Source organism: Anneissia japonica, unplaced genomic scaffold (genome assembly GCF_011630105.1).
Source record: "Anneissia japonica isolate Jap-2015-1 unplaced genomic scaffold, ASM1163010v1 scaffold284888_len31050_cov147, whole genome shotgun sequence".
NCBI lineage: Eukaryota > Metazoa > Echinodermata > Crinoidea > Comatulida > Comatulidae > Anneissia > Anneissia japonica.
In genome coordinates, this window is record NW_022701221.1 from 1 (window position 1) to 12,657 (window position 12,657).

The following is a 12,657-nucleotide window of genomic DNA, read 5'->3' on the forward strand; positions in this document are numbered from 1 at the left end:
AAGATAGGACAACAATAACAAACAGACTGCCTCAACTGTCCCAATAACTTCAGTGTGTACAGCATAGCATAACAACATATTTGGACAATTACAGAATTGGACATGTAGACACACTGTTGCTTTAACCAAGGAGGTATTAAATAAGCTTATTTAATACCTCCTTGCTTTAACCTGCTGAGAGTGTAAAATATCTATCAAAGCACTATCATATTATGTATTGTTCTGATTTCCTAACATATTTCACATCTGGTTAGTCTAGACCATTATGTAACAATTGCCTGGTAGAGTTTAGTGACACCATCCATGGAGGTTAATAACATTACCTACACATAACACTGGAGACAAGAATCTGTTGATCTTACTTCTCTTTTGCATTTACATCTGGACATCAACAACTTACTTTAAGATGCTTTAAGTGTTACATAACTAAGTATTACATAACAATTCTTAAAAGGACCAATGAAACATCAAAGAACATATGAAATTTAATAGTAGGTGTGTCTTATCTAACTATAAAGAAATGTTCAACATTGTATTCAATCACCTTCCTATAAAACCGACTTTCAAACGATTACCAAGTGCTTACAGTGAAATGAATGCAGCTCTTCGCAGCCTGAAATCCTCATACAGAGGTATTGAACAGTCTACAATTGAGAAACGCCAACATGATGCCAATTGCATAGAAACAGAATGGGATAAAATATGCCCATCTGATGTATCTTCAATCTTCAAGGAATGGGCTACATCTATTGGTGCACCACCAGAGTTTCTTTTCTTTCCTTTCCTGACAGTTGCCAGTGCAATGATGCACATTGACACAGTGGTACAAATTCGACCAAGCTGGTCTGAACCCCCCATTATATGGACCATTTTGGCAGCTCGCAAAGGTAATAAATGCTTCCTTTTATGTTTTCTGAAAATAGCACATAGAATATGACAGTTCAGTTACCTACATAACCATTAGTAGGCCAGGTCTATGTACCATTAAAAAAAAAATTGATCAATCAAATTCATACGTATTTAAAAATTGTATCTCCCTCTATGTAGGAATAACAAAACAATATACAATGTACCTCCAGCTTTTACCAAATTACAATTAATTATTGCAAAAAAATAAAAAATAAATAAATAAAAAATACATTTATGAAAGCAAAATGATTAAGAAAGTACGGGACATCAATTTATGTCATGAACATTACAGGCCCTTTTCACAGGGTGGTAGAGAATTTAAATTCCTCATACAATGATTAATTAAAAAAAGCCTTAGCCAAACAATTGTAATAAAGAATATTATCAAGAGTTCCAACTTCTGTCATATTCAAAATATCAATGATTACTTTAATATTTTAATATTTTTACAACAGCATTAAAGTTTACAAAATAGGCCAGGACAAAAAAAAGGTCATTATTTAAATTTATAATGATTATGTGCATCATTCCACATAAGCTTAATAGGCTTTGCATAACATTGTATCACTTCCTCCTAAATGTAGATGTACTATAACCAGTGCATAGGAGAGCACTAAATCCTCAATGCCTTCATTTCAGGAGAGAAGAAATCTGCAGCCTTAAAGCTGATAATTGATGCCTTAACCATGGTAGCTAAGCAAGAGAGTGATACTCCAGAAAGTACTCCAAATGATAAAACTACTCCAAGTGACAAAAGCAAACAGGAAAAGGTGTTGTTCATGACCAACACCCAATTCACATTTCACAAATTACATGAGGTGGTAAGTAACATTAAATTCTTTTCAATTTAAATTCAAAGAACAACTTCTTTCTATTATCATAATATCAACAAACTTAAGATACCAAAAAAAAACATTAAAAAATACCAACTACTGTAATTACAAAATAGTTTAAATTAAGAATTTGTTGACATCAATTAGGCTTTCATTTCAAACACAATATCAGCAACAGTATCCCAATTAAAAAATAACCAAAAAATCAACATTACAAACACTTATCACAAATATACCACACTATAATACTACATCATACCTGTAAAACATTAAATTCTTTTCCAGATGAAAGAAAATCGTGGAGAAGCCTTGCTTGTGTACGATGAGATAGCTTCTCTATATGAGCAATTAGAACATGGAGCAAATGGCAGTCAATCTGATCGCAAAATCCTTTTGTCACTTAATGGTGGAGATGCCTGGAGCAGAGCCTCACAGAACAGTGGCCATCAGGCTATGGCTAAAACAATGTTTAATTATACAGGTAAAAACATTATTTTGATATACAAATGTATAACATAATAATGACATGGTTTTTAATGTAGATATCCATAATCAGTGCCTGTCAAATCTAGCTGGACAACACACAAGTTGTTATTCAGTATAAAGGACTGTATGACACTATCAAAAAACAAGAATTCACTGACTGTCCAATCCACAGTTTATCATCATACCACATTAATTCAAACATTCCAAAAAACACATGTTACTCTCCAATTGCTGAATAATTTTGCCAATAATCAATTATTACATTTGGTGGAATTTCCATATCTTCTCAATCAGGTTTCATGCAGCCTACCATAGCAATCCACATGCTCAACCAATTTGACTTCGACGGATTCAATGATCGACACATGGCCATTTTGTGTGTCAAAAGGAAACTTGTACTATTCAAGGACATGAGGCAACCAGATGAAGATACACTAAGTTTGGGAGAAATCCTACTCAAAATTAGGAATGAACATGCACACGGCAGGACCTATAAATTTAATGAAGAGGCAACAAACTGCTATGCCAAATTTTATGACAACATCGAAGAAAGAATGAATGAGGTATGATTTATTGTGTCAATATTGCAAGTATCTCAATAATTATAATATATATTGATATTTATCTATTTATTAAAACCAATAATAATAACAATAATAATAATAATAATAATTATTATTATTATTATTATTATTATTATTAATAATTATTAATGTCTCATTATTATTATTATTATTATTATTATTATTATTATTAGAAAGGTATTGAAATTTCATCTCAAGCTAATCAGGAATTCAATGTATTTCCAGCTGTTCTGAGCATAGGAAACAAGCAGAAACCAACTGACAATTATATAATACTCATTGAAATATATTTATCAATATTAGATAGAGACGCATAGAGACAAAAATTATGTGCTATACAAATCATTAACCATTACCATTACCATATTAATAAATACATAAAATCATAAATACATTCACACATGCCTTGATTTCGCCTTGTACAATTTAAGTACATCATATCTTAGGGCTAGCCTAGCGAATTCTATGATTGTAATTTTAAATGAAAGTTTACATACACAAACTAAAAAATTATTATTTTCAAACATGTACATGCACTAGCCAAAACTTAGTCAAAGCAACTGTCAACAGGTTTTTGCTTAATCATTAGGCCATAAAAAAAAAATTGTTGGCATCGCCGGACCTACCCTAAAACAATAGCCCGACCCTAGCCATTTTATTTAAATTTTATGATACAAGTTCTTTACATGAGCTTAAGTGAGCATGGTCAGGCATCACTCAAAATGTTTTAAAAGTAGTCTAAGGGCAAAATGTTTGACAATTACAGGCTTTAGAGGCCTATTCAATTTATCTTTTTTTATAAATTTCAAGGTCCTTGAATGATTATTATTTATGATCCAAAAAAAAAAAGAAAAAATAAAACAAAATATCCCTACCGACCTACCTACCCTATTTTTTGGGACCCGTTATGCCAACATAACAATTTTTTTTTAATGGCCTTACTAAAAAAAATAAATTAATAAATAAATAAATTTAAAAAATCTTATACTTATCCTTACTAACAGATGGACAGGTTCGAGGATCACAAGGGTGTTCTTGCCAAATCCCAAGGTCAATCTGCAAGACTGGCTATGGTGTATCAGGCCTTATTTGATGCTATCGCATTGTGCCAAGCTGAGCTACAGTACAACACACCTATGCCAAGTACCCCGTGGGGTACTCCAAACAATGATGTTGTAATACAACTCTCCACGATCAAACATGCGATTGCCACAATAGAATTATGCATCAGGCACAAGTTTGCATTAATGCCGCCAATCAATAAGGACACACAACAAACAACCGCAGACCAAGCTGATGTCTTTGGTGACATCCTCAAAAATCATTCCAAGAAAGTATGCAACCTTTTGACACGACTAGCAGTCAATACACCCTACAATTCATATATGATTGCTGCCAGACACTTGATTCCACCTGCGAAACCAAAAACAGGGTCATCGTCAGATAAACACAAAACTGCGTATCCGACAGCAAACGCTGTGGAATTCTTAGAGAAAATCCAGCAACTTGGTTTTGGAAAATTCAGTGACAACAAATTCTCAAAGAAGCCGTATACTTCATTGACACCAGAGGCTAAAGCTACACTTTGCTCGCTGGGTATAACCGCTGTCTCTTATACACATCTAGATGTGTATAAGAGACAGGGTTTATACTAATTGACGTATAAACAAATTTGGCAATCCGTCGGTATTTTCTGACCACAATATCCTTATTAAATTGGTGTGGGATTATTCTTTCCATGAACTTGTTTGTTTCCTCTAAATGAGTCAACAGTCTTACACATTTTAATGTGATTTCATTATTGGTTTGTTTTTTTGTTTTTGTTTTGTTTTTTTTGTTTTGTTTTTTTGTTTTTTTTATGGCGAGTCGATTTTTTTTTTTAGCGTACTGTGCAAAATATTTTACTGAAGAGGCAACTCAGTAAAAGAACATCGATCTTTTAAAACAAAACAAAAAAAATAAATTGTATCTGAAATAATTATGTTGATTTGTTTTTGACAACCTTCAATACTCCATGCATGGATTTCTTTTACCAATAATGTGTACCAACAATTTCTTAGTGCTGAACCATAAGGAAGGTCATCAGTTTATTATATGTTTTAGGAATATCTAAAAACATTCACATTTATATATATATTTTTTTTGTTTAAATCACATCTATATCTTAAAAAGGGTTAAAGTTCATTGTGTTTGGTTGCATATTATGATATGAAATGGACTTGATAGTATTATCGTCTAAGCAACGAGGTAGCTACTTCTTTAAATGACTTTGAAGTGAATAGAATTAATAATAATGCGCTTAGTAGGCCTGCAACGTATTGTAAGTATATGATTATAGTCGTCCTTGAATGTGAAGCTGTGCATTGGCTTCCTTAAATATATTCAGTATTGAAAATTAACAAAAGCTGAGAAGTAATATAATGTTGTCTCATTCGTCGGTCAATCTCACCTTTAGTTCATTTCAATCATCACAGAATAATGTTATGCACATTTTGTAAGTGATATGACAACCATTTAATTAATACAATTCTTCATTGTTTTCTACTTAGTGTATTATTCTTGGTTATTTGAGTTTTTTTCTTTATCCTTTTAACTTTATGTTGTACCATATTAGTTAACACACAGTGACCTAAAATGATGGCGCAGTTAAAATAACGTCAAGTTATATACAAGTCAACACTGTTTTTGCCGCCACAATAAATCCATGATTGAAATTTCTGGAATGCACTAAATACTTACACAGCATATCATATTTTGGTATAAAGGGCACAAGACAAATATCCTATAAATTCTCAGAACATTATTCAATTTCAAGCATTGCTCTTATTTCGCATCAAATAACATTTGCTATTTTGTGTACAGTAAAATTGCCTGCGAATAGTAAATTAAGTCCTTTGTGAGTAAGTTATTGTTCCTTGTAACAAAAAAGGTTGTCCATGGAGGAACCCACAGCAGTTTAAAGCCACCTCTGTACTTGGAGAGAATTGTGCTTTTTTTTTTTTTTTACTTTTCCCGGAGATAGGCCTTGTACTGAGTTCGGCTAATATGGGACATGTGACCAGCAGCTGAATGTCTTTTCTGAAGGACGTTGCTCTATAACCCGTATTTCACAGCTTGTTAACATACTGCGCTTTGCGGCTTTAAGAATTATAGGCATGCGCAGCACACGATTTTTCGATAAGTTGGGAAAATAGCATCCGGTATCCTGTCTTGAACAATGTAAATGGAGAATAACAAATAAATAGGCCTAAACGTTTGAAATGACATTGTAACCGTGGGGTTTTAGATGCCTTTCCCCTTGCCGGTGTATATTTTATAAATAATTAAATTTAAAGTACAATTCCTTAGTAAGGTTACAATTATGACGCATCTCTTTACCTACATGAGCACGTTCTGCAAAGATCGATTTTAGCCAGCATAGGAATATCTCCTGACTCAAAGTTCAACTTTAATATCGTATTTTTACATGGTGTATTTCATATTATAGTACATCATTATCCCAGAATGCATTTTTCTCGTGTATTATTATTTCCGCTTAATCCAGCTCTCTCGCTGGAGGGTGCTCTCCTGGATACTTAACTTGCACTTTACTGAGCCCCAACACTTCCCCACCCCAGGGACCACTGGTCATTAGGCCGTGACACCGGATGATGCTTCAATCAATGAATGTAGACCCGGAACAATAATAAGATATGAGATACGCACATTGATAATACATAATAATAATAATAATAATAATAATAATAATAATAATAATAATAATAATAATAATAATAACAATAACAATAACAATAACAATAACAATAATAATAATAATAATATGTCGTTCTTATATAGCGCTTCATGCCTTTACAAGGCCTCTTCACATACATAGGCCTAATATACCTCTAAAATGGATGTGGAAGAAATTTAAGATGTAATACCTCCCTCAATGGATACATTCCTCAAAAGTTACTTTGTACCTTTAATTTACATTTCAGTGCTGTAATGTTATTTTGTACCTTTAATTTACATGTCTGTGTTGTAATGTTGTTTTTGCATATGTTGTTATTATATGTTGTTAATTTGATTGAACTATTAAGCTAAACTAAAACCATTGTAAGTAGGCCCCTAAATATAAAACAAGTCAAGCGTACCTAATTAGAAATGGATGAGACGCAAATTAACTGAAACAGAGCATAGAGCATGAAGATTGCGAAATAACCTGATCATATTGGATTTAGCACCTGAACAAGCTTGCTTAAAGATGATTTTTTTTCGAAGATAGGCCTTGTCCAACGTTCGGCTAATATGTACATATGACCAGCAGCTGAATGCCTCTTCTGAAGGACGTTGCTCTATAACCCGTATTCCACAGCTTGTTATAACTACTGTGCTTTGCGGCTTTAGTTATTATTGACATGCGCAGCACAAGATTTTTCGATGAGTTGGGAAAAAGAGCTTCCGGTATCCTGTCTTGAGTAATGTAAATGGAGAATAACAATTAGGCCGTGACACCGAATGATGCTTCAATCAATGGACCCGGAACAATACTAAGATGCGAGATACGCAAATTGATAATACATAGGCCTAATATACGTCTAAAATTGATATTGACAGATGTAATACCTCCCCTCGATGGATATTCCTCAAAAGTTACGGTACTTTGCACCTTTAATTGACATTTCAGTCCTGTAATGTTATATTGTACCTTTAATTTACATGTCTGTCTTGTAATGTTGTTTTTGCATATGTTGTTATTATATGTTGTTAATTTTATTGAACTAAACTAAAACCATTGTAAGTGAATACCTATAAAACAAGTCAAGCGTACCTAGTTAGAAATGGATGAGACGCAAATTAACTGAAACAGAGCATAGAGCATGAAAAGGTTGCGAAATAGCCTGATCATATATTAAATTTAGCACCTGAACAATCTTGCTTAAAAATGATTCCAATTTAATTGCCGCCTGATTCTGCTTCATCCAGGTGCTTAGCACCATCCAATCAGCGTTGCTGTTATGAATTAAGTGTATCCTCACCTACATCCCAGTTGTAACAGTACGAGACGTACCAATTCAGTACGTCAGTTGCTGTTGTGAATGCTGCTATTCTGTGAATTGTAGTAAAAGTGTGTGTACGTATACGTGTCGGTATCCCCATTTTACTCAGGGTACTCAGGTAGGTTAAGCTCGAATTATATCAGTAGTACCATACGCTTCATGCGTGTGATTGATTAATATTAAAATCATGAATTTCTGACACATGTAAAAAAAAGTGTTTTACGGAGGTTTTGCGCCTAAAATTATCTGATTTTTTTTTGTTTGTTAACTAATTACATTTACTGTCTTGATGACACTCTAAAGCGTAAATATGAATGTGTCAAATTCATACGAATTGTATATGTTAAGCCCTATTAGAAAATTGTAGACTTAAATATAACTATAGGGATCTTATTAAATCACTAATTATTGACATGTGCTTAAGTATGGGTAGAACGACAGGAATATAAAAAGGTGTGTCGTATCTCAGTGAACTTTGAAGGTCGTGTCTTTACTAATCATAAAGCGGTAGGAGATAGGTTTATCATCCGTAAACTTTATCGCCATACAGTTTGAATTTTTAATGTTTCATTCATCAATTATTAACATATTTCTTCATTTCCGACATCAAGTTCTCCCATAGGTCATATAAAGACATTTCTCGTCCTCCCTCATCATTGAACCGGAACGTGTTTTTTCTTGAGCTAACTAGAAAATCTTGCAAGAATCCAAATGAGTTAAGCCGGACTCGACTGCGCCTGGATCAGGGGTCGCGCAGCTGGTGTGCCTGACGGGCGGGGGGGGGGGGGGGGGGGGGTAGAAGCTGTCCCTAGGCGAGTGATTGCCGGCGAGAGCAAAGTAGGTGTAGTCGGGCCTCTCTCAAAATCATTTAAATAATACAAGTTGTCCAGGTGGCAAACCCCTCGCAGAATATGACAGTTTAATGGATTCAAAGGCTTGGCCTATTCAATCGATTTTAGAGTCAACGTAGAAATACATATAAAATGTTTTACTCTAAGACGAATCGTGGTTTTTCTCCCCGACGTTGGAGGTGAGGAGCTTTACCAGACGGGATGACTCTCCCCTCACTAGTGTCGCCACCGGCCGGGATTGAGGGTGGCGCCAGCGGGGGACTGGTCCCCACCGTCGGGGAGAAAAAGTACAATTATATTTTCTACATAGGCCTATTATTGGACTCTAAAATCGATTAAATAAGCTTTGAAACCCCTAAATTGTCGGGGGATTCGCTCCCAGGACCACTTTCCTAACCTTTTAATCGAAGCTCGACCACGCCCACTTTGGTTTCGTCGGGGAAATCTGACCCCTCGTCTGGGCATCGGCCCCCCCGTCGGGGACCTCGGCCCTCCGTCGGGCGATACCTAGCGCCTCCCCTGCCGGGATTTCACCCGACGAAGCCTTCTCCACTTTCTAAGCTTGACGACGTGGCGTCGTCTCTGGTTGTCGCTGTCAGTATTAGGGGATAGTAATATTAATACAGAGCGATCCGTTTTTTCGCACTTTGTCACAATACGTTCTCCATCCAATATACCATTGGGGCGTAGTGTGTACCCAGGTCTAGTTTTACGAACAGGTCGAACCAGGATTAGATGTGTGGGTGTGGGTGCGTGTGCTTGTGTAGCCTTGTTTGTGGAAATGGAAATATGCGAGTAGGCTATAGCATAACATATTGCGATAAGTTATTAATGGACTTTAGATCTACCCATCATCATGATGTAAGTCCATGAAAATTTAGGTCTGTCACTGATATTAAGTTTGATTTGTTTGTCATTTTTCCTCAATTCTACGGTGGCCCGTAAGTGTCACGGCAAATAAAATAGAAAAACGCGGCTACCGTACAATTTTGATGTTTGAATTCCTAACATGTCACGACAGTTTATAGATCAATCTTTGCTCGACGGAAGTAGGCTAGACGTGCATTAGCGATCACCATTATTTTTTTTTCGAGTACTGTATGATGTTTTAAAGTCTATCCGTTGGTAAAGTTGTATCAAGACAGATATCATGATGGATTATCATCGGTCGTACCAGTTATATATACCTCGAAGGATACACTTCTTATAAAATTTATGCTGATTTATTTAATTTATATAGATATTTAGGTCTAGACCTTTGATTGGTGGTACATGTGGTTATCGGCTTTCCTTTGACTAATCGATAGTCGGTGAGGTTAAAGGAAATCCGCACGTCGGCCTCTGTATATCATGGAAATTATACTGTACAATAATATTATACAAATATCCAAACCGACTTGTCAGTACCATAAAGGACTCTCGTTTCGTGATGATTGTGAGCCAACGAAGGGCAATTGTTTATTTAGCAAATTGGATAAATAATATTTGTAGACCTGAAATTATATTTATTAATATCTTAATGATCATAATTATAATGTAAGTCTTAGTGCTTTTTATTGTTTTAAATTTTTTGCTTCACACTTTAAGAAATAACCGAAAATCCATAGCCTAAAGAAAGGTTCTGTATTACAATTGTATCTATCACTGTAGATTTAGACCTGTCTCCCATACGTCCCTCAATTACATGCTCATTGTTCTCACCTCGACCGCAGCCCGTATCCGTCAGATGCCCGACATGGTACTGATATAAAATGTTAGGAATGGTAGGATTTTTGTCTCTTGGTTTACAGTGTAATTATAAGTGGTGGCCCGACCCAGGGGTGTTCCCCCTCTCCAATGAGAAAGTTAAACAAAAATAATAAGTCGCTAGTAGACGCTCATACAGGGAATTTTGACCTAATTACCTAATCGGCGTCAAAAACATTATGCCTTTCCAGTTCAGGCCAACATTTGATATAAACATTTTAAAATATTTTTTTTATCCCTCTTCCCCCTCCCCCCGCCCCCCGCCGATGAATCTCTGCCAACTTCCCCGACGGGGGAGGGGGAGAAGCAAGCATATTACTGTAGCCCCTCCTATCCCCCTCCCCGCCCGTAGCGCCGCCACTGGCAATTAGTCACCACCGAACTCTGACTCTTGTCATACAAAATAAAATTCATAATCAACAGACTACAGTATTTTCTTCTCCTCAATCAGACGTTTTCGAATTCATGACTTAATTATTACAATTCACAGGCAGTGGTGACGCCAGTAGGTGTCAGAAGTGGGGGGGGGGTTCCCTTCACCCTTTGGACAAGTAAATTTATTATGATTGCTGGTTTACTGTAGACTAAGCACAATTTTAACCGGATCCCATCCTATATCAAATCTTTTCCCCACCTGGGGTTTTATCCCGGGACTTTGACCGTCGGCACTAGGAGCCGTTTATGTTGGAACCCATGTCGAATTTGTTAAACCTTCTTTCGACCAATTTCTTGAGCCAACTTCACAAATATCCACTTTGTATACCAGGAAATTAATATCCTTTTTACGCGGAATTGGAAATGCATAGTTAGAAAAAAATATGAGACCTTGTAAAGATGTGATTCGATATCACTGATATCGGATGATGAGTACGTTTAAGATATGTATTTTTTTTTCTGACGTCTATAACCGCTGCAATTTCGCTGTGTATATTGATCGACGCAAAGGTCAAAATTTCCACGCTTGAGTACCAGCCTCAGAAACAGTTTACAATAACGTCTAATAAATACAAATGAATAAATAAATAATAAATAAATTACATTAGGCCTATTCTACAGTAGGGCTTAACAACCAACAAATGGTTAATGGTTTACTTCCGATACTTCAATTTTATAATTGTGTTCATTATGACTTTGAAAAAAAATATTCAACTTAAATTGCAGTATAATCCTTTGGTTCGACGCACGCCTCTGTTTTATAAACATTGTCGACAAGTTCTTGAGGTATCAATCACTATACATTGATCTCTCATTGATTACAGTATACAAGGAAGTTAACCAAAAATATAGTTTAGATAAATATATCCTTATTACGCGGAATATCAGACATATCGGTTATCGATCAGATAAAAAATACCATCCTAAGGCCTAAGGTCCAGACAAAATTCCAGTAATAAAAATCGAAAATCGAATTATGAATAATTTAAATATGTGATTATTCTATAGCTCGATTATTCTACGCTCGTAATTAGTGAAAGGTGCATAGGTGAGATTAGTTTCCGCGTCTGAGGACGACCTTGAACAAATAACTGACAGTCTCTTGTCTACTACTGAATTGTTAATTCTAATAATGATTTTCAAAAAAAAAAAAAAAAAAAAAAAAAAAATTGCAAAAAAAAAAAAATATGCAAAAAGAAAATCATTGATATAAGAATCCCCCTGTTAGACGCATAATTATTATCTTACTTTCCCTTTTACGAAGTCCTATACGATATCATTGTTGTTAGAATTAACATCATCTTCTCTTCGGGTGTATTCATTCTAGACTCATCCAGTAGGGATTGTTATTTTAATTTAGTAGGCTGTTTTGAATTTTGGACACGGTTGTTTTGATGATGATGATAATGATGATGATGATGATGATGATGATGATGATGATGATGATGATGATGATAATGTTGATGATGATGTTGATGATGATGATGATGATGATAATGATGATGATCCGACAACGACACACCGACGATGAAGATGCTGCCTCTAATTTTGATAATGATTATCATGGTGATTGTAGTGACGATGATGATGAGGACAAAAGAAAGTAAAACATTATTCTCCACCGGGACTCGAACCCAAGACTTGACTAACCACTTGACTATGAATGTGTTGCATGTTTTGCTGTCGTGTTATGTATATTTATTCATTCATTGATACTTTATCGTCATTTTGTATATATATATATATATATATATATATATATATATATTGG

General features: G+C 35.1%; 2 protein-coding genes across 2 annotated transcripts in view; both read left to right on the forward strand.

Moving 5' to 3' along the window:
- The first annotated feature begins 12 nt into the window (after positions 1 to 12).
- LOC117103491 lies at positions 13 to 4,467 on the forward strand. Its single transcript, XM_033244040.1, has 5 exons — positions 13 to 887; positions 1,549 to 1,730; positions 2,028 to 2,223; positions 2,523 to 2,791; positions 3,817 to 4,467. Exons 1-5 carry the CDS (start codon positions 479 to 481, stop codon positions 4,465 to 4,467), a joined length of 1,707 nt encoding a protein of 568 aa, XP_033099931.1. The 5' UTR covers positions 13 to 478.
- A 3,346-nt stretch (positions 4,468 to 7,813) lies between these two features.
- LOC117103492 (branched-chain-amino-acid aminotransferase-like protein 2) overlaps positions 7,814 to 12,657 on the forward strand; it is an 8,758-nt gene continuing 3,914 nt past the window's right edge. The window contains exon 1 of the mRNA XM_033244042.1: positions 7,814 to 7,972. The gene's annotated coding sequence lies outside the window, so the exon portion shown is untranslated. The remainder of the gene's footprint in view (positions 7,973 to 12,657) is intronic.